Source organism: Vipera berus (genome assembly GCF_964194415.1).
Source record: "Vipera berus genome assembly, chromosome: 5".
Taxonomy (NCBI): domain Eukaryota; kingdom Metazoa; phylum Chordata; class Lepidosauria; order Squamata; family Viperidae; genus Vipera; species Vipera berus.
Genome location: NC_138207.1, coordinates 103758731 through 103784835, shown reverse-complemented (window position 1 = coordinate 103784835; position 26105 = coordinate 103758731). Strand labels below are relative to the sequence as shown.

The following is a 26105-nucleotide window of genomic DNA, read 5'->3' as shown; positions in this document are numbered from 1 at the left end:
AGGCTTAACTCTGGTTTGAGAGCAGGTGTCTGGCCTTAAGGCTGTAATAAACAGTTGTTGTTGTTGGTTTGAGACGGGTAGGCAATCTTCGCTCTTTTATGACTCGTGGACTTCAACTCCAAGAATTCCTGAGCCCAGAATTCTGGGAATTGAAGTCCACGAGTCATAAAAGAGCCAAAGTTGCCTACCCCTGGTTTGAGAGCAGAAGAGCAAGAAAGCCTAAATCTGCTATCTCTGAGGAGGAGGACAAGTGGCAGTCAGGAGGAGACTCACACTGACTTCCTGAGGTAAATGAAGCAATAAGGATTGTGAATTTTCCACACAATCCAGAAAAGTGTGTTATGGATGATCTGAGCATACCAAGGAGAGACGGGAGTCTCCATGGAGGTCTCCAACTACTTCTCCTTTGCAGAACTACCAGGAAGAGACTTCTTTCACTTCTCAAAATGGCCTCTTGGTAGTTGCTCGCCATCCCATTCCTGCAGAGCTATTTCGACTGAAGCAGAGGGATCAGACTAGAATGTAATTAAAGGAAGAAGCATCTTTTTGGTCCACTGAAGGCTTTCAATAACATTGAAGCCATTTTATTGTCATTGAAGGACACAAAAGCCTATGAGGGACTTAGTTGACATATTGTTTTACCTCAAAAGTTTCTTCTCTCAGTGGAATGATGGTAGACTTATTTTTCTGATAAGGCTTAACTCTAGTTTGAGAGAAGAAGAGCAAGAAAGCCTAAATCTGTTATCTCTGGGGAAGAGGATAAGTGGCAGTAAGGAGGAGACTCATGCTGTCTTCCTGAGGTAAATGAAGCAATAAGGATTGTGAATTTTCCACACAATCCATAACAGTGGGTTATGGATAATCTGAGTCTACCAGGGAGAGACGGGAGACTCCATGGAGGTCTCCAACTACTTCTCCTTTGCAGAACTACCAGGAAGAGACTTCTTTCACTTCTCAAAATGGCCTCTTGGTAGTTGCTCGCCATCCCATTCCTGCAGAGCTATTTCGACTGAGTCAGTGTATCTCATGGTTTATGAAGCAGAGGGATCAGACTAGAATGTAATTAAATGAAGAAGCATCTTTTTGGTCCACTGAAGGCTTTCAATAACATTGAAGCCACTTTATTGTCATTGAAGGACACAAAAGCCTATGAGGGACTTAGTTGACATATTGTTTTACCTCAAAAGTTTCTTCTCTCAGTGGAATGATGGTAGACTTATTTTTCTGATAAGGCTTAACTCTAGTTTGAGAGAAGAAGAGCAAGAAAGCCTAAATCTGTTATCTCTGGGGAAGAGGATAAGTGGCAGTAAGGAGGAGACTCATGCTGTCTTCCTGAGGTAAATGAAGCAATAAGGATTGTGAATTTTCCACACAATCCATAACAGTGGGTTATGGATAATCTGAGCCTACCAGGGAGAGATTGGAGTCTCCATGGAGAGGTCTCCAACTACTCCAGATTTATTGTTTTACCTCAAAAGTTTCTTTTCTCAGTGGAATGATGGTAGACTTATTTTTCTGATAAGGCTTAACTCTAGTTTGAGAGCAGAAGAGCAAGAAAGTTTAAATCTGTTATCTGTGGGGAGGAGAGCAAGTGGCAGTCAGCAAAGGACTCACACTGACTTCCTGAGGTAAATGAGGCAAGAGGGATTATGAATTTTACACACCATCCACTACAGCCTCTTTTGAATGATTTGAGCCCATCTGGGTGAGGTCAGAGCCTCCATGGAGAGGTCTCCAACTACTCCAGGCTTTGGGGAAGAACCAAGAAGAGACTTCCTTCCCTTCTCAAAATGGCTTCCTGGCAGTTGGAGTCACCATCCTATTCTTGCAGCTCTGCTTGGTTTGGGTCATTGTATCCTGTGGTTTATGAAGAGGAGGAATCAGATTAAATGTCATTAAAACCATCATTTTGCCCCACAGAAGGTTTTCAATGACATTGAGGTCATTTTATTGTTATTCGCTAGGACACATATGGCCATGATGAACTTAGTTGACATCTTGTTTCACCTCAAAAGTTTCTGTTTTCAGGGGAATCATGGTAGACTTATTTTTCTGATAAGGCTTAACTCTGGTTTGAGAATGGAAGAGCAAGAAAGCCTAAATCTGTTATCTCTGGGGAGGAGGGCAAGTGGCAGTCAGCAAAGGACTCACACCGACTTCCTGAGGTAAATGAGGCAAGAGGGATTGTGAATTCTCCACACCATCCAGTGTAACCTGTTTCGGATGATCTAAGCCCATCAGAGTGAGGTCAGAGAGGTCTCCAACTACCCCAGCCTTTGGGGAAGAACCAAGAAGAGACTTCCTTCCCTTCTCAAAAGAAATTCATGGTGAATGGACCCTGGACCGCTCAGAGCTGCTTGGATTGAGTCTCTTTATCTGCTGTTTATGAAGAGCAGGAATCTGACTAAAATGTAATTAAAGAAAGAAGTGTCGTTTTGCCCCACAGAAGGTTTTCAATGACATTGAGGTCATTTTATTGTTATTTTCTGGGATACAAATGCTGGCGAGGGACTTACATGACATCTTGTTTTACCTAAAAAGGTTTCTTTTCTCAGGGGAATGGTTGTGAACTTATTTTTCTGATAACACGTAGGTCTGATTTGAGAATAGAAGAGCAAGAAAGCCAAAATCTGTTATCTGTAGGGTGGAGAGCAAATGGCAGTCAGGCCAGGACTCACATTGAGTTCCTGAGCTAAATCAGGCAACTGGGAACTATCTCACCCCAAAGGGATTGGTCCACCCCACTTGTACTGGCAGAGCGGGCCTACTGGGATCCTCTCGGTCAAGGAATTCCTACCAGAGGGGTCCAAGGAGAAGAGCCTTATCTACCGTGGTTCCTACCCTTTGGAAGATTGTGACTTTCAAGATGGCTCCCACCTTCCTGATTTTTTGTACAAGACTGAAGACCTGGCTCTGCCAGATGGCAATTGGGGAGCTTCTTACTGGAGACCATTGACTAATTAAAATCTAATCCCCTCCCCCCTCCCCCTCACGTGTCCAGCTCTCTCCTTTGCCATCTGAAAGGTTTTATCTGCTGTATTATATTATAACTGATGGTCTTAATGTTTCATGTCTTTATCTTGTAAGCCGCCCAGAGTCATTGGACATGTATTTATAACAAAAACAAAATAAATAAATCTGTTATCTGTGGAGAGGAGGGCAAGTGGTTGTCAGGAGAGGACTCACATTGACTTCCTGAGGTAAATCAGGCAACATGGATTATGAATTTTTCACACCATCCAGCACCACCTGTTTTGGATGATCCAAGTCTACCATGGGGAGAATGGAATCTCTACGGTGATCTCAAACCAGTACAGCCTTTGGGCAAGAAGCAAGAAGAGGCTTCCCTCCTTTCTCAAAATGGCCTCATGATAGTTGGACCTACCATCCTATTCCTGCAGTTCTGCCTGGTCTGGCTCATTGTATCTCATGGTTTATGAAGAGGAGGAATCAGATAAATGTAATTTAAAAAGCATCGTTTTGGCCCACAGAAGGTCTTCAGTGTCATTGAGGTCATTTTATTGTTATTCGCTAGGACACAAATGGCCATGATGAACTTAGCTGAGGTCTTGTTTCACCTCAGAAGTTTCTTCTCTCAGGGGAACGATGGTAGACGTATTTTTCTGATAAGGCTTAACTCTGGCTAGAGAGCAGAAGAGCAAGAAGGCCTAAATCTGCTATCTGTGGGGAGGAGAGCAATTGGCAATCAGGAGAAGACTCACATCGACTTCCTAAGCTAAATCAGTTAACAGGGATTGTGAATTTGCCACACTATCCAATGCAACCTGTTTTCAATGATCTGAATCTACCAGGTGTCAGAGTCTCCATGGAGAGGTCTCCAAGTACTCGGGCCTTTGGGGAAGAGCCAAGAAGAGGCTTCCTTCCCTTCTCAAAATGGCCTCATGATAGATGGACCCACCATCTCATTCTTGCAGATCTGCTTGGATTGGGTGTCTCATAGTTTAGAGTAGACATGTCAAACACAAGGCCCGGGGGCCAGATCCGGCCCGCTAAGTGGTTTCATGCAGCCCGTGAAGCCATCCTGGAAACAGTGAGGGAATGGCCCCCACTGCCTTGGCCCTGGCCCAGAGACCCTCCTTCTGCCAGAGACCCTCAGATCTGTCCCACTCCTGCCCAGGCCCCCATAGGCACCCTTGATGCGAACGATGTAGAGCTGGCCACACCCACCCAGTAGGCCATACGCACTCTAGCCACGCCCACCCAGTAGGCCACACCCACCCAGGCCATACCCACCCGGCCCCCTGAGGGCAACTGCAATGCTGATGCGGCCCTCAATGAAATTGAGTTTGACACCCCTGGTTTAGAGAATCAGGCTAAAATGTAATTAAAGAAAGACAGCGTCTTTCCGGCCCACGGAAGGTTTTCAACGACAGAAGGCATTTTGTTGTGTTTCACCAGGTCACAAAAACTCCTGAGGTAGTAGTTTGACTTACTGATCATATACCTCAAAGATTTCTTTTTTTACAGGGGAATGAGGGTGGAGTTATTATTTTGATAATACTTAGATCCCGTTTGAAGCAGAGGAGAAAAGAAGGACAAGAAAATTTAAATCTGCTATCTGTGTGTGGGGGGAAGGGCAAGTGGCAGTCAGGAGAAGACTCTGCAACCAGCTTGTTTAGCTAAATAGCACCCATGGATGTATCTTGCCATCCTTCATTACTTTGGAGCAACTATCACATTACACAGATACAACCGATCTTCTAAAACAGGGGTCCTCAACCCCCAGTCTGTGGACCGGCACCAGGCCGTGGCATGACAGAAACCATTCCGTGTAAACAAGCAAAGCCCCATTTGCAGCACGCAAAAACATGCCTCCCTCCGGTCCATGGTGTATTGTACGTGATTGTCAACACTGTTCAATATAAGAAATGCGTGACAGCTCCTTTTGACAGCTGACAGCCGCACACACGGTTTCCGTTGACAGCTCCACACACAGCTACAGTTGACAGCTGAGTTTGACAGCTGCACACATGGTCCGCATGGATTGGAAAGAGCCAAAATGGCGGGAAGTATTCTAGGACAGGGATTGGCTAGCCACCCGCTGGCATCCCTATATAAGGGGAGATTTGTCCCTTGCTTGTTCGTTCCTGTGAGGCAAATAAACAACTGTTTGTGTTAAAGCCAGCTGTCCTCCTTCTGACAGGAAACCCGCCGCGAACACTACACATGGGAAAACCAGTTTCCACAGAACTGATCCCTGGGTGCCCAAAAGGTTGTGTACTGGAGTTCTTTTAAAACTGCCTTTCTTTAAACAAGGAACAGGACCCCTTGCTTTTTAAAAAATGTCAGTTATTTCACAGCCAGTGAAATACAGGATTATGGATTATGGAAAGCATCTTCTGGAGATAATACTGTGTAGATAGATAGATATTTGGACCTACGAAACCATGAAGAGTCCGTTCCAATCTGAGTGGTCTTTTTAACCAACTCACAAAACTAAAATCTTTGACAACCATGTCAACGTCTGCAAAACATAAAATTAAGAAGTGATACGAGAGGCAGCGTGGAAAATCTAGGAAGGCGTGGTCTGAATGATTTTGCTTCTCTTCCCCAAAACCTTTTTAAAAGTCAACAGATCATCTTTCATTGCAATTATTTATTCTTCTCTGGAAGTTTTATCCAATTTTCGTTGGCTGTGGAATGGACAAAATCTCTTATTTGTTATCCCAATGGATGGATGGACCTCAAATTATGTCTCCATCCATAATTTGAGAGAAAGAACTATTTCTTTCTCTCTTTCTTTTTTCTTTCTTTCTTTCATCTCCACTGCTAATATATTTACTACTACTACTAATAATAATAATAATAAAAGAAGAGGGCAACCGTTACGTGATATTTACCATACCTCCCTATCTTTGTTGAATGGAATTAAAAAGAGAAACATCTGTTTTGTTTAACCCAGTTTTACACTTCCATCGGGCCACTGACCACGGACCCTGCAAGCTGGTGGATCAACCTGTCTTCTGAACATTTATTTTACCGCTGTTGTAGATGCCCACTCAGAAATATTGCTGAAGGTATTAAACTCTTGTTGAAGAAGTTAAACTCTCGGTAGAGTTTAAATTCAGATCTGACAGGCGTATCATTTTCCAATCAATTTTACCAGCCCTCTTTGACTTGTGAGACAGGTTTTACCTGCTTTTAGTGTATCTCTGTCGGCATCAAGGTTGGGCTCCACAATAATGTGGGTACTGTCAGGACTCTTGTTTTTACTCTGAATAAATAAGTCCACTAATTTGCATGATATTGCTTAGGACGTTTTGTTACTTAATTTGTGGACATTAAATTTAAATCAAATTTCAAAGACTCCTTGCAGGTGAGGAGTTGACAAGCTGGCAAGATCTGTAACAGAAGCCTAATGTAAGGACCTGCCTTTCTCCTAAGGAAGCAGAACTCTTGAAACAGGCTTTTGTGTGTGTGTGTGTGAAGCTGCCATTATTAACGAGAATCACTAATAAACCATATCTTTGAGGCTGCTTGACCCGTGTAATCTTAATAGCGGTGACGTTTCATTTTACTGCATTTTTTAAAATGCCTTTTTCCTCTCCCCCTTGATAACCGTCAGTTGTTTTATGTCTTTTTTAAGCTGGCAAAGCACAAAATTTTTGACAAAAGTTATGAAATGAGGCATCCTTTAAAAGTTGACTTGGGTCCATCCCATTCAATCTTGACCAGTATTTTAGTCTTGAGATTCAACTCAGCGTCTTTGCTACCAACACCGTGTTCCTTTTTTTAGACCTGCCAGGCATTTAAACCAAACATCCATCTGGCAATATAGGAGAGCGTTAACCCTGATGTATTTTTAAAAAATCTATTTGGATGCCACCCAGTTCTAACTAATTCTAGACAATTTCTTTGAAGAAAAGCTCAAGAAAATGTCCATTTATTATTTTAATACCCGTTGTATAAAAATGGACAATGAGGTTTCATTTCCCCCCCCCCTTTTTTTAAACTAAACTTCAGATCTGTCAAGCTTCTTTTATATACTGTTGTAAGTCAATAAGTAGATTTAGTTGCTTTAAAGGTAGCCTTGTTTTATTGTTTGTAAAACTTGCTATAATAACCAATCTCTTTTTTTTAAAAAAAATATCATTTTCTATTTTTGTGATAGAAGCTGTCCAGAGTTATTCTGCAGTCAAGCAGCCTCTAAATCTCGTAAAGAAATAAAAAGTAACATTAGCTAAACAATCAATATTGATTTCATTTTATTTGGTGAAACTTTTAATTTCTATCTTCTGTAACGGGAATTGGCCCTAATAAACTGGCTCACCAGGGCATCTGACAGACTGCCCGTTCTCGCAGAATTACTGCTATCCAGAAAAATTGGAAGAGGTAGCAGTAGCTATGCTGCCTTCCACCCCTACATAAAAGGCAGAATACGAATCTAACAAATACATCACATCTCCCATTCAGCTTCAGAATATCCTTCTGACCGAGGAAGCAAGTCTTTTAAGAAGCCAAACCCCTCCAAAGAATTAAAGTTGAAATCTTGAGAACATTTTAAATAGACACAGGATTGCAACTTCTCAGGAACCAAACCCCCCCACCCCGATGCATTAACCAAACATTACTTAGGTAGAGAGCGATTTTTAGAGGAGGGAAAAAAATCTTCAAAATTCTTCAGGTCACGCAAATAAGTGCAATCTTTAGACAGCTCAACAGGATAGGGAAGTTTGCTAAATTGCCTCAGGCAAAGCATTTTTCAGACTGAGTCCTCCCTCTACAAGTTGGAAATGGTGAGAAGTTAAACAATATAGCCAAGGAAGGAACAAGCGAAGGAGGAGGTGACTTCGTGCATTAACAAATCACTGCTAATGTAATTGGCATATATATAATTCAGACTTAGAATATATACATATATATACTTGCAAGGTCAACTCTCCTAAAAGGTAAAGACACATTGGTCCTTTTTTTCTCTTTCCAGACGGTGTGCCAGAAATAACTATCAGTGAGTAACTTGTAATTTTTATGGACTACTGATACAGCAATATTGGATCAACCCAGAAATTATGAATTGTCATCAAGTAGAACATCTATAGTAACGCTGCATCTCTGTCGGTTCTCCATAAACTGAGAAAGATGGAATTATGAACTGGAGTTTAATTGATGCCTTTTACGGATCTGAACAAAAACTCTCCTGGATGAAATAAATAAGCTACTTGTGATTTTGCAAGGTTTATGCTTTGGGAAAACTTGAAAGCTATTTTCTGCCTATTGATGGCTCTTTTAGATTGCAATCTCTTGAGACAGGCATACGTCAGCCAGCTCTGTCACTCATGTATCATAAAGTATAAAGATGTTCTAGAAAGAAATGCTACTTGCAATATATTGAGCTTTCCGTATTGCTTTTCCAAATAAACCAACAACAACTGGAGCTTCTCAGTCAGCTGCCATCATCTTCACCGTTCCACCCAGGTTATCATCGGATAACGCTCTGCCATGATCTTTCTTAATTGAGTAGTATGGCTTCTGTCTCTCGTTTCTACAACACAGGAAACCTGAGAGCGGGGAGGAAAGCATATTGAGTTTCAGGAACCTAAATCAGGGCTTTGGAAAACAATTGATCTCAATCTTTTTTTTTAATGACCCTGTAATCCCTTGCATCAGGGTGGAGTCGGGGCGAGTGAATGGAGCGGAGAGTTTACTGGCAGAATGCCCTTCCTGATGCCTACACGAATCTCACAGCAGATATTTTGTCCTTGCTCCCAGAGAAAGAAATATCTGCCACCACACAGGATCAAACTCACAGCCTTCTCACACAGAGGCAAGAGTTCCACTTATAAGCCACCACACCTCTCCCAATTGATCTCAGTCATAAAATGAAGGTAGGCAGGAATTTATGAAATTCCGTAAACATATTTTAATGGGTTGTAATCACTGCCAATCCTTATTCCACCCCCTGTTCCCAGTTACCCAGTCCCTTGAATTTTTCTCCAGGAAAAATTTGTTAGGATGGAGCCTAAATTTTTTTGCCCACTTTGAGGTTTTCACTGTGTGGTGTTACAATAATGGGGGGGGGGATACAGACTTGTATTTTAAGAGCATTTTAAGCCTTCCCAATGATGGGCAGAATAAAGAGACATTAACACGGGAACTGGGAAGAAATTAAATACTGCTAGGGTACAATTGTGGCAGTAAGTTGGGAGTAAGGAAGGTAAAGGTAAAGGTTCCCCCGCACACGTGTACTAGTCGTTTCCAACTCTAGGGGCCGGTGCTCATCTCCGTTTCAAAGCCGAAGAGCCAGCGCTTGTCCGAGGACGTCTCCGTGGTCATGTGGCCGGCATGACTAGATGCCAAAGGCACACAGAACGCTGTTACCTTCCCACCGGAGCGGTCCCTGTTTTTCTACTTGCATTTTTACGTGCTTTCGAACTGCTAGGTTGGCAGAAGCTGGGATGAGTAACAGGCGCTCACTCTGCTACGCGGCACTCGGGATTCGACCCGCCAAACTGCCGACCTTCTGATCAACCAGCTCAGCATCCTAAACCACTGAGCCACTGCGTCCCTATTGGGAGTAAGTAGGAACCTGCTGTACTCTTAGTACTGTCTATCTTGCAACTCTGCCTTCCTGTTTTTTGAAAGCATTCAAGAAAGCTTATGAAACCAAAATGCCAAATCTAAAATCAAGAATAAAATAAATGCAGTGAAATTCAAGGCATCTCAAAACAATTTAAGCAATATATATTTAGGTATGTATTTATAAATGTAGTATATGCAGGGCTTTTTTTTCTCATAGAACGCTCAGAACGGAGTTCCGGCACCTTTTTTTGGATGGAACCTTGTAGGGTAGGCAAGGCGGGTTGTATGACATGTGTGAGTTCTGGCACCTTTTTCTTTCACAAAAAAAGCACTGAATATATGTATACAAGTACCGTATACTGTTTTACTAGAGTTTTACTAAGATTTATGGATAGCCAACTAGAAAAGATTCATGGATGATTGGTTTTGTATGCAGCAAGGCTATTTTGTGGTAATAATTAACTATACTGTTGTTGTTTTAACTATTCAGTTGTATCTGATTCTGGGCGACTTTATTGGCAAGTGTCTTATATTAGATTATTGGTTTTGCTTGCAGCAAGGCTACTATAGGCATAAAAAATGGGGGAAATACAGAAATACCCACAATGGAGTAGACTGTAAAAATGGTAGAACTTGAAATGGCTAAATTATCTTATCCAATTAGGAAAGGAACAATAACTATTTTTAATAGAAGATTTCTAATCTTTCTAAGCCTTTATGCAATCTTTTGCTGAAGCTGAGCAAAAACAAATGGATGATTTCAAGGTTGACTGATTAAAAAGGAAAGAAGGGGACCAAGATATGCAATGCGGGAGGGTGAAGATGGTCCTTATTCTTTTGTTTGTTAAGTGCTGCCAAAACATTGCTTTAAATATTTTTCCTTTCCCCTCTTTCCTTTTCCTTTCTCGTTTTCCTTACTCTTTTTCTTTCTCATGTTTGACGTTTCCATAATTTTCATCTTACGTAAAGGTTCCTCAGTTAAAAATTACATATTAAAAAGACACCTCCAATCCATCTTCAAGCCAAATACCATCTTTGGTCGTGTAAATTAAGAGCATCCCATAGATAGAGCTTTCAGGATTATCCTCTTGAATCCAAAGCTAAGTTGTTTGATTGAATTGCTAGAAATCTAACTCCTTCCATAGCTCAGAAGTATTATATGCGGAACTTGGCGGAGTGCAGTTAAAATGGCGTCTGACTGAGCTTTTTCCTCCTTGCTTACCTCACTGGTGAATAAATCAGCTCTCACGTATGGTTGTTCTTGTCTGATATCCAAGATTCTGGAACAAAGAGATGTTTATGTAAGATTGTAGCTAGTTCAGTCTCACAGGCAAGAAGCAATAATGGAGTTTTTGGCAGGATTTCTGCAAGCCAATCCAGGCCCGTGTGAATAAAGAACCATGGAAATTAAGAAAGTTTAAAGAAAGTCTACCCCGGGGCCTTTGTGTTGCACTGTTTCCATTGCTTAGAGAGTAGCTATTTTGACAAAGCGTTTCTCGGTTTCCGTGTATTTTTCTTAAATGGAGATTTATTTATTTATTTAAAAACGGAAGTTGCTATGTTGATAGGACACCTTGAACGTTTTAGGTTAGTGACTGGTAGCTACAGCAGAATAGACGAAGTGACCTTTTCCTTCCTCTTCAGATGCAAAAATGTCCTTTCTGACCTCCCACCTGTGCTGGCAGAGAAGGCCTACTTTGGATCCATCGGTGAAAGAAGTCCGACTATTGGGATCCAGAAGAAGAGCTGTCTCTGCTGTAGCACTCATCCTGTGGAACATCTAAGTAAGGTAAGATCCACCTTCACCCTCCTATCCTTCCACAAGGACTTGAAGACCTGCGGGTTGATCTTGGGTTCAAAATGGGGGAGCTCCACACTGGAGGTGGCTGCTGGATTGAGGGCAAACTCCACCTCCTCTCTGCTCTCCACCCACCCATCTTGTTGGTTCTCCTATTGGTGTGTTCTTACTTTTATTGTTCTATGGTTTTGCTTCTGTTTATACGCCTTTCATTTTTTCTTCCCTTGTATTATTGTAAGCCAACTACGGTAGCCCCATGATGAGATAGATGGCAAATAAATTTAACAAATAAATACATTTTCCACGTATTCTAGACATGGAGGATTTTCATGGGCAAAGTAGTTGGCTTCATACCACATCAGAATCTCCACTAAAGCCAACCTCTTGGTGACTATCGGGGCACATCTAGATGGGTTTCCTGGCGATAACCGTGCATATTCTTTTGTTTCATTCAATCTTTTCAGCCTACTATACAGGTTGGTGGATTATGGTCCCCATCAAAGTCAAACCGCGGTTTAGGCTACCTTGCTTCCTCGCGAGCTAAGGTCTCCAATAGCTTTGAAATCTCCCCTGGACAATCGGCGATTGTGACAGTGAATTTACACACTCTGTTATCCAGAGTAAGGGCGTGATCCAAGCACTGCCTCATCTGAGGGAGTTCCATGTTTCCATTGCTCACAGCAACAGCCACTCTGAAACAAGGTGAGAAAATGAAATAAACCATTTTTCTCCCATAGCTGATTTGATAGATTTAATAGGACCAAGGATTAAAATATACCATATGGTTCCCTTTGACCATCTGTAACAATAGCCTTCTAGTAAATGCCTTCAATATTTGTACACCTTTGTCTCCATACCTACTCAGCTCCTCCCGTTCTTCTAGATTCGACACTTATAATAATCCATTTACTGGATTATAATTTCCATCATCCTGTTCATGTGGACTCAACTACCAGAAGAATACAGGGCTGGAGAAAACTAGTTTACAGGTTAAAAAACAAACAAACCCAGTTTCTGATTTTAATTCCTTTGAATGAATCTTGGGCCAATAAAGCAGGAGATTTTGGAGATCAAAGTTCTCCAGAATGGAGTGGACTAAAATGTCTCTTTCTCTTGCCTCATTCCAAGTGAGGGTAGGCTAGTCCTTCACCCATTTTTTTTAGGAGGAATATTTATAAACAAAACCAGCACAGGTTTTGTTCCATCTTATTATTTTACACCACTTGGGAAGGCCTAGCAAGGAGTTGAAAAACATCATCTGCTGAACTTCCATGCTCAAGGAAGTCTGTAGTAATAGACAGCAGATGCTTTTCAGGGTAAAATTTCTACTTAGGAATTATACTTTTTTTTAATTTCATACACCTGCCTTTCTGTTTCTTCAATACCTGGCCAAAAGGAGTAAAACACAAGTTACTTCCTGTCTTGTCCACATACTCCCACTTGCAGTTCTGGTGGATATGGCCCGTCTCCAAATACTGCTAATTTTAGAGCCATCTGACCCACCTACCACTAACTCAGGGATGGAAAAAATGTAGGAAGCATTTGCATCATTCCCCCCCACACACACATCCGTTCACCCTAGCATTAAGACAGTCCAAGGATTTGATGTATCCTTTGAAGGACCACACCTCAAGAATTACAGAGTAGGGTAGGGTTAAGATTTCAAGATTCCGTGAACTTGGATGGGGAGAATAGTGACAGTGTAATTTTTGCCATTTCATTCTGTGCATTTTAACTAGGCGTTTCTCAGAATGATCCATGGATTTCATCAGATTCTCAAAGGGGACAGAAACGGTTAAGAACTCCTGGAAGGGATTTTTAAAGGATTTCTAACAGATAATGCTAAAACTAAAACCATCATGACTAGGACATAAAGCATAGAATAATAGGGTTGGAAGGGGCCTTGAAGATCTTCTAGTCCAACCCCTGGCCAAGTCAGGAGAGCTTTTACCATCCCGGATAAATGATTGTCTATTTTTTTTTCTTGGAATGCCACCAGCGATGGAGCACCCACATCTGTCCCCACATCTAGATAAATTTGGAGATGTTGAAGACTACTTGGTGTAAAACAGAACCTTGAGGTGCCCCCCCACCCCATTTCACACTTCCCTCCATGTAGATGTAGTTCCATTGAGAACTACCTGCTGGTAGTATACAGTCAAAAATTTGCTCCTGAAACGAATTAGCAGATAGGGCTCATATTTGCAAATTGTATTTTAAAATGACCCCCCCCCCCCACCAAACCAAAGGGAGTAACTATGACTCTTACAGTTCAATTATATGGCCTGGGTGTCTCCTCATGGCGACTGCTGGAGAAACTGCGGGTGGACTACTTGCACCCCTAATACTGGAGCTAAGATGCAGGCCACACACACACACAAACACACACACACACACACACCTTGCCGGATTACCCCTTGCAAGGGGTTAACTGCTGGTTGTGTCAAATAGAAAGAAAAAGAAGTCTTTGTCCCTTTCGATCACAAGAGTCCAGAGTAGACTTTCTCTCCTACATGAAGAGGTCTCTTGGCTTGCTCCATGTATACTCTGACAGCTTGGGACAAGGCTTGCTTAATGTTTACCCAAACACTCTGTAGGGACGTCATCCCCCTGACTTAAGAGTCTGTGAGAAGGGGGGCTCCTGTGGGTACTCGGGCATAGGAACAAATTCCCTGCCAGTTGCTATCTTAAATGGGGTCAGACTGGTGCCACCATGAATGGTATTATTGTAGGCTAAAGGAAGGAATTGGTAGTTCCCTCCCTTCCATTCAGGACAGAGCACAGAGGCGTTGCTTGAGCAGTGTCCGCAAGATTGTCTGGATGCTACACGTCCTCTTCACGACCTGTTTTCCTTGTTCCCTTCGGGGCGGAGGGAGGGGGGCTCCGTGGTATCCGAAGCAGGGCATCCAGATTCAGCCACAGCTTTGTCCCATACAGTACCAACCTTGTGAACTCTCAAGCTTCCTTCTTCCATTACGCATTCAAGACGGACAGCGATTAATATTTATATGTTACTTACACGTCAGGATGTAGCTCTATACATATGGCGTGTATAGGAGGCTTTAAGTGGGCGTTATGTACGTGTACACCTTGAGAGGCAGCAGCTAAATTTCATTTTTTAAATGGGTGCCACTGTGCCCACAGGAAAAAATGACAAGGTTATCTAATCTAATTAATTAGTCTGTTGATAGTTAACGTAGGATCTAAGGTACTGTTCCACCATTGCGTTTGCACGTTCAGCCGACGGAAGAGAGATGGAGGTGCCAGTTGGACAATTGCTTCCACTAACAGATCTTCTTGCCTCCTGTGTTCCTGTGGGCTCCAGTTCCCATCATTGCGGAGCCTCAGTATACCCAGATTCTACTGCCATCCTGGCAAAACACAATGCCGAATGAGTAGCTGCCGTACGTGTTAAGCACCTGATAGAGTCCCCCGGAGGATGACAAGGTTCTACAATGACAATGACTATCTCTTGAAGACGGGGATGTTAAAGGAAGAGCTCCTTGCAGTACTGGACACCCCCCCACACACACACTTCCCAGGTCATGCATCAGGAGCCATAAAGTAGTGCCTCAATTCATCAACCGTCCATCAAATGGACAACCACGATGTCCTAAACTCAAGACGTTTAAGTTGGTTTCGTTTTATGGAATTAAGAGAATCTGACAAAATTAGCCTTCCAAACTCTCAACTAGCTCTCCTTTATCAGCTTCCGAGAGAAGCAGCAGCTTGAAGCAGGAGATTTATTTAACAGAATAACCGAGTCGGAAGGGACTACGGTGGTCTTCTAGTCCAGCCCCCTACTTTTCTTTTTGACTTGGAAATAAATGTCCCCTTTGCTTTCTGGATGTCGAGCTCAACAGCTGGAGACCAAGAGAGACTAGCTTGCCCAAGCAGATGTTTTTTCTGGTGAGAATAAGAAAGTGGTTTTTCCTCGTTTGAGATATCTCGGTAATCTCTCAATCAAACCCCGATACTCTGCTAGGCTTCTGAGATCAGCCAAGATCAACTAGAAGTTCACCAACCAAATTGCAGGAAGATAATTCTCCGTTGAGTCAAACTCAACTCTCCTGGCATAATGTTGCAGTTCTGCAGTCTAGTGTACAACCTTGAAGTTCCTTGGGTGGCCGCCCAGTCCAAGCACTAAGCTATCCCCAGATAATATCAATAACATACAAAACTGAGCTTTTGGATAATTTTATACCTTTTGCCCTTTAATTCTGGCAGTTTCCCAGACACCAGGGCAGCCAGTGCAATTGCTCCTTCTATGTCGACAGCAACACGTTCGTATTCCAGCAACCTCAGCATAGAAATCAAGACGTCCTCTTCCCTGAAGGAGGAGAACAGCAGTTATTCAAAAGTATTGCACTGAACAGAGCAAGGCTCATCTTTGTCACACCCAGTACAGGGTAAAGTCCTTGACTTACGATGGGATATCTGGAAATGCACGAGGTTTCTCAACCTGACGTTTTGTAGCTGCAGTGGATTTTAGTAAGGTAAAGGTAAAGGTTCCCCCGCACATGCGTGCTAGTCGTTTCCGACTCTAGGGGCCGGTGCTCATCTCCGTTTCAAAGCCGAAGAGCTTGTCCGAGGACGTCTCCGTGGTCATGTGGCCGGCATGACTAGACGCCAAAGGCGCACGGAACGCTGTTACCTTCCCACCGTAGTGGTCCCTATTTTTCTACTTGCATTTTTACGTGCTTTCGAACTGCTAGGTTGGCAGAAGCTGGGACGAGTAACAGGCGCTCACTCTGTTACGCGGCACTCGGGATTCAACCCGCCAAACTGCCGACCTTCTGATCGACAAGCTCAGCATCCTAACCCACTGAGCCACCGCGTCCCTTCGGATTTTAATTCTAGTAAAAAAAAAGTGATTTGAATCGCTTAGTTTCCTTCTTCTTAAAGCTCCGTGGTCTGAGCTGAAAGGGATGATATTCAGGTATAACATAGACAGCTGGCAACTAAATTACCAAGGAGTTGCACTCACACCTGGGAAGGCAGTTCAGATTTGGAACTCATATGGGAGGGGTTTATTCAAGTTTAAAGGGACAAATTACATAATTAGGGTGCAACTCACCATAAATGGCACGCCCATCTTTAAAATGCAAGGTTTTCCTTGCATAACTAGAAAAGAAAAACCAGGGACCTTGTGTTCAGTAGGGAATGGAGATAAGAGATGATCTGACATGGGGAGCAAACACCAAAGTTGTGATGAAGAGAGCACAGCAGAGGCTCTACTTCTTGAGAATTCTCAGGAAGCATCATCTCTCAAAGGACCTGTTGTTGGCATTCTACCACTGTACCATAGACAGCCTGTTAACCTATGGTCTGTGTGTGTGGTTTGGGAGTTGTACAGTCAGGGAAAAAACAATGCTGTCCAGGGTCTAAAGACTGCGGAGAGAATAATTGGGTGTACTCTTCCTACTTTAGATCAAATCTATGCCTCCAGGTGTTATAAGAAAGCTGTGGAGATTGTGCAGGATTGTACGCACCCCAGAAATGATCTCTTTCAGCTTCTGCCTTCTAGAAGGAGGTATAGGGTCATAAAGACCAGGACTAGCCGCTTGAGAAATAGTTTTTATCCAAAAGCGGTTTTGGCTTTGAATGCAGCAGAATGCAGTTTCTGAGAGAACTTCTGTATTTAGTTTTTACAGTGTTAGAGTGTTTCTAGGGGTTAAATGTGTATATGTGGGGTGGGGTGGCTGGTATGTTGATATGTATTTTGTTGTTTTTGTTGGGTTTTGTGGGGTTGATGTGGATTTTTCAATTTCGTTGTTCTGTATGGGACAATGACAATAAAGATTATCATATCGTATCGTAACTCAACACGCCTCTCAGAGGCACAGGGAAAACTGCTAGTGTTCTGTTCTCTGGGCCCAACAAATCTGTTGCTTCTTCTCAGTCCAGTATTTCTGGATATGAACCTACATTAGATTCCAAGGTGAGATATAGGAGGTTTCATGCATTTGTGAAGAACCAGCTGTTGCGAAACATTGGACACGTTCCTTTTGAGTGCCAACTGCAGAAAAGTCTGCTTGCTTAGATTATTTCAGAACTAAATAATACTGGGGCCTTAATGTTTTGCAGGGAACAAACCTGCATCTCATTAATCATAGATTTATAGGGCTGGAAGGGCCCTTGGAGGTCTTCTTGTCCAACCCCTTGCCCAAGGCAGGAGTCCTTATAGCAGTGATGGCAAACCTTTCAGAGTGCCCAAACTGCAATCCAAAACCCATTTATTTATCGCAAAATGCTAACACAGCAATTTAATCTGAATACTGAGGTTTTAGTTTAGAAAAAAAAAAACAACTCCTACATTAACATCTTTTGTCTTAAAAGAAAAACACAGTAGCAAAGCTTTCAGTGACACAAGCAACTTTTTACTGAAAGGTGAAAGTTTGCATTTGGCACGCTTTTGAACAATGAATGTGATTTTTGCTGTTGTATGCATGCTGGTATTTTGTCTAACCTTGGCTCATAGTTTGTACGTTTGAGGGCAACACATGCAACACTCAGGCCATCTGTTGGTCTGCTTCTGGTGTCAGATTTGATATAATTCAAAGCTGAAAACAGCGTGCTCGCTCCGGAGGCTTGTTTTGACTAGGAAGGGGCCTGAGAAATGGCTTTTTTCTGTGAAATCTTAGCCAAAGAGGGAGGCGCATGTGCCCATAGAGAGGGCTCCAAGTGCCCCCCTCTGGCACGCATGCCATAGGTTCGCCACCACTGCCTTATAGCATCCTGGACAAATGGTTGCCCAATCTTTTCTTGAAAACGTCCAGAGATGGAGCACCCACATCTCTAGAAGGCAATCTGTTCCATTGATTGTTCTATCAAGGAAATTCCTCTTTAGTTCCAGGTTGGAAATCTTTCTCTGAGCTGCTTCCACCCATTGCTTCTTGTCCTATCCTTAGGTGCTGCGGAGAATTAATAGACCCCAACCCCTTCCCTGCAATAGCCCTTCAAGTATTGGATGATGGCTAGCAAGCCAAAGGCCAAAGAGAATTGAATATTGAGATCAGATTGGGGTTAACTGCAGGGATGATGACTTGCTATGGACATGTCCTATTTTCTTTGAATCTACTTGTCTATTTGTATTCGTTTTATATTTTATATATTTGTGCCGGCGGGTGACTCCCAGGGGGAGAGCATTCTCAGTGGGCGCGCCTGCCCTATGGAATCAGCTGCCGGTGGAACTCCGGATCGCCCCCGACCTTCGTTCGTTTCGCCCGTACCTAAAAACCTGGCTATTTGAGCTGGCCGGCCTGGACCTGAGGGGTTTTTAAGGTTTTAAATTCAATTTTAAAGTGTTGGGGCTATTAATTTAATTGTATTTTAATCTGTATATTGTATTTTTTTTTAATTTGCCCTGTAAACCGCCCTGAGTCCTTCGGGAAAAGGGCGGTATATAAATCGAATAAAATAAAATAAAATAAATAAAATATGGTCAAATGACTGCATCTATAGGGTTTCCATTCTACGTTCTTCTGGATAGGAATCAATTATATCCCAATTAGAATCTGCCTGCTCCCCATTTAAGCTCAGATCTATTTTGTACCCAAGTCAGAAAACCCAATCTATGGGTTGGTTCTCAAGATCACCTGGAAACACCCCAAAACGTAAGCACCACAAATGCTAATTTTTAATCAGAGTAAAGCGTTGCCTTCACATACCTCACCGTTACAACTTTATCAACCCAGTTCCCTGTCAGTTGAAAAGAGTTGGTGCCAAAACCACTCAATTCTGAAAAACGAAGCAACAAAAGAAAGAAGAAAACAAGGAATACATGAATACTTTTACGCACTGGTTATAAAATAAATGCTAAATCAACGTACAAGGTTTGACTGTTTTGTAGTCTAATGTTAGAATTCAGGCAAGGCTATTGCAAGGTCCAGAAAAAAATCTTTCAAGTTGTCACCGGTTATTCTGAGATTAAGGACCAGTCAAAAGAGTAGCACAAAGCGAGACGTAGGATGGACAATCAAGGCCAAAAGATAACCAGAGGGGTAAAAAGATAGGAAGAAACCGGGGATATGAAAGAAATTGAATACAACTATCTAGATTTAATCGTCAGAATTGCCTCTGAAGCAACCATCCAAAGCGCTACTTTTAAGTCCATGGCATCAAGTCTTAATGAAAATTATTCTGGCCGTGTTCTTCAGAATCACGATATTTTTACAAGGGAATTTAATGTTTTTTTTAACTGTTTCCTTATTTGCACAGAAAGAGAAGGGTGAGAGAAAGTTTTTTTAAAAAACCCACTTGGGAGAGGAAACTAAGCCTCAGGGGAGACAGATTGAAGCGCGGGGGGGGGGGGGGGAAGAGCAAGATTTTTCCTGCTCTGTAGAACATCCTCCGTTCAGAGACCAGAATGGACCCAACTCGGTTAGCCTTTTGTAAAAGCACCCAGTTTATGTTCCTTAGTCTGGGGTGCTGAATGTGGCCAGCGCCCCCGTTTCCTGGCTATATCGCTAAAAAGCCAGATACATCTTACTCTCGTGTATCTTGAATTGGCAGTTTGTAATGTTGTTACTGTTTTTGTTTTAAAATGTTCATATATATATATACATATATATATAATTTTTAATCCTAATATCTTTTTCTCAACTGTTAAGCTACCCAGAATCATTGACCGAGATCAATGGCCATAGAAAATGAACAAACGAACAAACAAATGAACAGTTAAGCCTTGTTTGAAGGAGATAGAACCCCTTTTAAATCTTCGGTAGATTTAATCTTTTTCTGATATCACTAGTAAGTAGTATGTAAGTAGCCTACAATTGGATATTTTATTGTTTCTGGCCATATGGCTGTAACAAACTGATCTGATTGGATATCACTGGTGCTTCTAGCGATAGCTCTGGAGTTCTAAGATACGGGAAAATAGATTTCAAGGGAATACTGGAGGAAAGCTTCCTCACAAGTAAACCAATTGTTAGTACAATAGCTGTTGCTGGAAAGCTATCATTTGGGAGTAGCTAACAACTCTATTAATTCTGTAACAAAGCGGTGAACGTTATACTATGCAATTCATTTCGTTAGTTGTTAGTACATTACTGTCTTCATTTGGTGCACTGTTTTTGTTCTTTTTAATTTTGCCGGTCAACTGAATAAATGTTACTGACTGATGTATCATTCTGGGGTAGTTTAATTAGATTCCTGCCCTGAGCAGAGCATGAGATAAAACAGCCTTTACAAACCATCTTTTGGGGTTTGTCAGCCAGCTGTAGCCCAAGATAAGCCCGCGAGAATTGCAGTTGCTAAAAATGCTACCGCATCACAATGTTTAGAATTTCAATTGCCTGCTGTGGAGAATTAAATTTTCCCAGTTTTCATTTTTGGCACGTTTCCCCGTTTAAAAGCAGTCTCAAACAGGGGATGTTAAAACAGGGTTAAAAAAAAAAGCTTTTTTTTTCTTCCCCTCTGGTTTTTTAATAGTTTTACTCCCGGCAGAGGAAAGACAGAAGCAAACCTACAATACAGGGAGTCAGCCTGTTTGAAGTAATGCCATAGAAATAAAATGCTGTGTATAATATTGTAGTAAAAAATGTTAGCTTTTGCCCTGTTGTTGCAGCGGTAAACAGGTATTAAGTCACTGATAGTCCTTTGGCTATCCCACTTGAATTAGCCTCAAGTGGTGCTTAAAATCGAATTATCACTTGAACCAGAGATTTCTATGGGAAACAACCAGCTTCTGCAAGCTAAACCAGGACGGGCTTGAAGGAAATGAATCATCCTTGCCCCTCAGAGGCCTTTCTCCCTTTCAAAGGAGAGTTTACAATAGGAAGTCTCCACCCTCTTGCAACTCAACCTAAGATTTCCTACAGAGCCTCACCCAACTTTCTACGTTATGGTTTTTTTTTTGCAGCTCAAACAAGTAGCTGGCATAGAAAAATCACACACACACACACACACACACACACACACACACACCCCGCTAGTTTTAAACAAAACTTCACGGTTTCTGCAATTTAAGCAAGCAGTTACATCTGGAAAATCCCGCCTTTTTGCCCTTCCACTCCCACCCCAAAACCAGCATTTTAGCAGACAGGACCAGTTTTTCCAACCCACAAGCCACACCGTGGAATGCTCCCCGTCTCGCAGACTTCAAATTTATAGTTTTCTGAGAACGCCTCTCATCTTTGCGAACCAACCAAGGAAGAGTTGGGGCGGTGCTCCATCCTAAGGATTTACAGCTGGAGAGATTTGACCCCCCCCCTCTCTCTCTTAGATGCTGCATTCCTTGTGCCTTTTAAGTTATTTGTTTGGAAGGCTGAGTAAAGGGAAAGTATATCCAGAGTAAGCGACTCTCTGCTTTTTGCGAGCAGAGGACTGGGAGATGAAATAATGAAGGCCAATCTCCACATTTTTTTTTCTTCCACCAGTGTAAATGCCCCCAAATTATAATTATTTTCTCCTCCTCCTCCTCCTCCTCCTCCTCCTCCTCCTCCTCCTCCTCCCCCCTCCTCCTCCTCCTCCTCCTCCTCCTCCTCCTCCTTCTTCTTCCAAAACTTCATGAAAACTGGCCATTGGTGACTTTGCTAGTTGCTGCTAGAAAACTAGGACTGACCCTTAAAAATCCTTCTGTGTCCAAAAGACTAATTTGAAAGTTATACTCTGTTTGTGCCATGGTACTTATTTATACATCTTTCTGTTAGTTATCCTGGATATTATTATTATTTTTTTAAAAAAATGCTGTCAAACAAGCAGGGTTTGTTTTCAAGAAGAGCGCTGCCTGACTTTCCTACTGCAAAACATTATGCAACTTAAAAATATCCACTGTTTTTCTTTAATTGCTATCAGAAAGAAAGAAAGAAGAAAGAAAGAAAGAAAGAAAGAAAGAAAGAAAGAAAGAAAGAAAGAAAGAAAGAAAGAAAGAAAGAAAGAAAGAGAAAGCAAGGAGGAAGGAAGGAAGGAAGGAAGGAAGGAAGGAAGGAAGGAAGGAAGGAAGGAAGGGAAGGAAGGAAGGAAGGAAGGAAGGAAGGAAGGAAAGGAAGGAAGGAAGGAAGGAAGGAAGGAAAGGGAGGGAGGAAGGAAGGAAAGAAAGAAAGAAAGAAAGAAAGAAAGAAAGAAAGAAAGGAAAGAAAGAAAGAAAGAAAGAAAGAGAAAGAAAGAAAGAAGAGAACAAGAAGAGAGAGAAAAAAGAGGAAGGAAGGGAGGGAGGAAAGAAAAAAGAAAGAGAAAAGAAAGAAAGAGAAAAGAGAACAAGAAAGGAGATAGAGAAAAAAGAGGAAGGAGAAAGAAGGAGAAAAAGAAAGAAAGAGAAAAAGAAAGAAAGGAAAAGGAAAGACTTTCTTTCTCATAATAAAGGCTAAGTGGTAATCCAGGAAGACTAATTGCCATTTAATATGAATATAAATTTATCTATGATCTCATGTCCGTTTTTTGTATGCCTAGAGATGCCATCCAGGGCATCTTTTAAAGAAAGGAAAACTGTAGCTCAATTGAGCAGTAGTTCATTTTCTTGTCAGATTTCAACTCTGGCAGAGTTGAGTCAGGATTACTCCAAGTATTAGCTTATACACAGAATCCTCCAACCTGCTCTTTTTATAACAATGGGGTGAGCGAGAGAATGGCCAGGGACACGCCGCAATACAGCAACTCCGATTAATTGCCTTGCCTACCGTCTTATCACAAAACGGCCTCATTCACGACTTAGAATGACATAAGCTGCCTTTACATATATATTTTTTTCTGCACAGCTGAATGTGCTTAAACTCCTCCATCCTTCAGTTTGCAGAAATCTCCGTCATCTTGAAATTTCCTACTTGCCAATTGCTCTCCCGTCTCAGTTGCCTCTGGCTTCCCAGTCACTCCGGTCCCCTACAAAATTTGCAGACCTTCAGGCTGTCTTTGAAGAGGGCTGGAAGACATAGGAAGACATCTCCAGAAATGCCTCTGAGCCTGTCCCACTCATGGAGTAGGGAGTAGGAGGAAGACAAAGTTGTATGGACGCAAAAGAGGTTCCCGGGAATATTTGCACAATAGTTTCAGTCGAGAGAGAAAAGGCCCAAATCTTTTACCTCTGTAAAATTGAGGGTGGCTGGAGGTGTGATCTTGAACAGGTTGTCCTATCTTTAATGACTGCTGATCTACGGGGATGTTCTCCAGTTCTACACCCTGAGGAACAGGAAGCAAACAAGAGCAGGGTTTCAGTTGAGCGCACACATATTGCACCTCCAAAGGCCAGTGCCTTTCACAGCTCCACAAATTTCCAAATAGTTTATATTTAAGAATACTCTTTCATTTTCCCCTCTGGGCTCTTTGGTTCTCCTGCAGAAACTTTAGACTCGACACTCTTAGGGTGAAATTAAAATGTATCCCAAAACATAATGACCACCTTCCTACTGCTACCCATTGCAAGGAACAGCCCTTATCTAGTGTCGGTCTATATTTCTGGAAAGGAGAATAATTGTACACTTCTTATGGTATGAAGCCATTCCCCACCATCCAGTCAGAGCTGAAGAAGCTTCTTGGATGAGAAGCGAAACGTCTTCAAAGAAAAACAAGGAAGTCCAGTTGCCTCCTGAAAAAGCACCTTGGGGACAACCATGACTTGGATGACTGAGAATCACCATAGATATATGAAGTAGAGCTTCACACCATCTGAGTTGGTTCCCCATCACTCTAAACCACCAAGGGAGAGAAATCACCAACAGTCATAACTAACCCAACTTGGCATGTTTGCAAATGCATTTGCTAGAACTTGGAGAGTCCATGTGGTTTTATGGTTAGGGTGCTAGACCAGGGGTAGGCAACCTTGGCTCTTTTATGACTTGCGGACTTCAACTCCCAGAATTCCTGAGCCAGTGTGGGGGAACGATGGCCCCTTCATGACTTGTGGACTTCAACTCCCAGAAATCCTGAGCCAGCAGGGGGGAAACTTTGGCCTCTTCATGACTTGTGGACTTCAAGTTGAAGTCCACAAGTCATAAAAGAGCCAAGGTTGCCTACCCCCTTGCTAGACCAATAGTGGAGAGATCAAAATTCAGCATTTCAGCTGTGGCTTTGCAGGATCAAAATATCATAATGCTTCTAGAGGGCATCTACTTTGAAGAAGGTGACTTAAGAAATTCCTGTGCTCAAAAAACTGGGGAAACTCTACTGGCAATTCCGCTTCCTTGTTTTAATCTTGTGTTCACCAGTCCACATTACAAGGAGGCGAAGGGAAAGAAGATGGCTCTGTTTCCTGTTATCCTACTGAGATTTAGTATCTTTCTCTTCCTTGGTTCGGCAGATTAACCAGGTCTGAAGCTGAAGTAAAGGCTTCCAAACACACGCACGAAGAAAGCAAAGTTGTACAGATGCTTACCACCACAAAGATATGTTGGTTCAAATGTTTCAAGGCAGCAGAGTTGCTGGCCAGCAATCCACTGGGCGTGCCTGCTGGCAATATTATTGCATCCAGTTTGGGCACCTGCTCGTAGATCTCCATACCCATGGTGCCCAGCCCTGATAGATAGATAGCACTATCATCTCTGCAGACACAAGCAGGGGAAAAAAAAGAGAATGGCTATTTAACGAAGAGCAATAGTGTGTGACCTACCTTCCTTGTGTTCCCTCAACCCACCTCCTTATGCCTTTTTTCTTTTCTTTTGTTTTTTTGACTCTCTCTGTACAGGTCACGGCACCGATGTGGTATGTCTCATCGAAACCTGATCCAGAAAGTTCTCCACTTGGAAAGGTGAATATAAAACGAGGGCAAACTCCACTGCCTACTAGCAATGATGATGTTCCCTTGTTTGGTAGTGAAACGTCTGCAAGAAACAGAGCACCAAGGGTCCCTTCTATCAAAAGGGCTAATTTTCCTTCTCATCTATGTTGAAACGGCTTGGCTGTTTCAGGACGCAAAGCTCCCCTTAAAGTTTTTCCTCTCATAACTCCTCCACGCTCTGTAGCCTGAGGAACTGTTCCATTGGATTTGTCGTTTTTAACCATTCTTGGCGATTTTGATAGGCAAGTGGTCTCCATGCTACCTGGCCAAGCACAGATTGTTTCAGCGATTGCGTGCTCAACTTTGCATTAGCTTTGATGTTATGAAGCCAGCGTGCCCTTCACTTGTTCTTTCTTCTTGCTCCATCAACCATTCCTAGCGTCACAGACTTCTCCGTTGAATTTCCACCCATGATATGGCCAAAGGAAATCGGAGGCAGCCTTATGACTTCAGCTCCTATCGATGTGTCTGGTTTTATATGATTTAACACAGGGGTGTCAAACTCAATTTCATTGAGGGCTGCATCAGCATTGTGGTTGCCCTCGGGGGGGGGCGGGGGTGTGTGGCCAGGGTGGGAATGGCCTACTGGGTGGGTGTGGCCTACTGGGTGGGCGTGGCTAAAGTGCGTATGGCCTACTGGGTGGGCGTGGCCAGCTCTACATCGTTCGCATCAAGAGTGCCTATGGGGGCCTGGGCAGGAGTGGGACAGATCTGTGGGTCTCTGGCAGAAGGGGGGGTCTCTGGGCCAGGGCCAAGGCAGTGGGGGCCGTTCCCTCACTGTTTCCAGGATGGCTTCGAGGGCCACATGGAGCCACTTTGCGGGCCAGATCCAGCCCCCGGGCCTTGTGTTTGACATGTCTGATTTAACACATCTCTGTTACTTACTCTGGCTGTCCATGGTAAATGCAATAATTTACGCCCCCGGCATAGTTTAAAGGCATCAGTCTTTCTTTGATCAGCCCTTCTAAGTGTCCAACTCTCACACCCATGCATCATGATAGAGAAGACTATTGCTTTAACTAGCCTACTTTTTGTAGTTCGATCAATATCTCTGCT

The 26105-nt window shown here is 42.7% G+C and overlaps 1 protein-coding gene across 2 annotated transcripts in view; it reads right to left on the bottom strand.

Moving 5' to 3' along the window:
- Positions 1 to 7901: 7901 nt before the first annotated feature.
- LOC308669172 (L-threonine ammonia-lyase-like) overlaps positions 7902 to 26105 on the bottom strand; it is a 32534-nt gene continuing 14330 nt past the window's right edge. For both annotated transcript variants that reach the window (XM_081329739.1, XM_081329740.1), the window contains exons 6-12: positions 24648 to 24813; positions 23359 to 23455; positions 19009 to 19078; positions 15543 to 15668; positions 11863 to 12030; positions 10763 to 10820; positions 7902 to 8519 (exon numbers count right to left, since the gene is read on the bottom strand). In XM_081329739.1, coding sequence (XP_081185865.1) covers positions 8421 to 8519; positions 10763 to 10820; positions 11863 to 12030; positions 15543 to 15668; positions 19009 to 19078; positions 23359 to 23455; positions 24648 to 24813 — 784 coding nt within the window. In that variant the 3' untranslated portion in view covers positions 7902 to 8420. The remainder of the gene's footprint in view (positions 8520 to 10762; positions 10821 to 11862; positions 12031 to 15542; positions 15669 to 19008; positions 19079 to 23358; positions 23456 to 24647; positions 24814 to 26105) is intronic.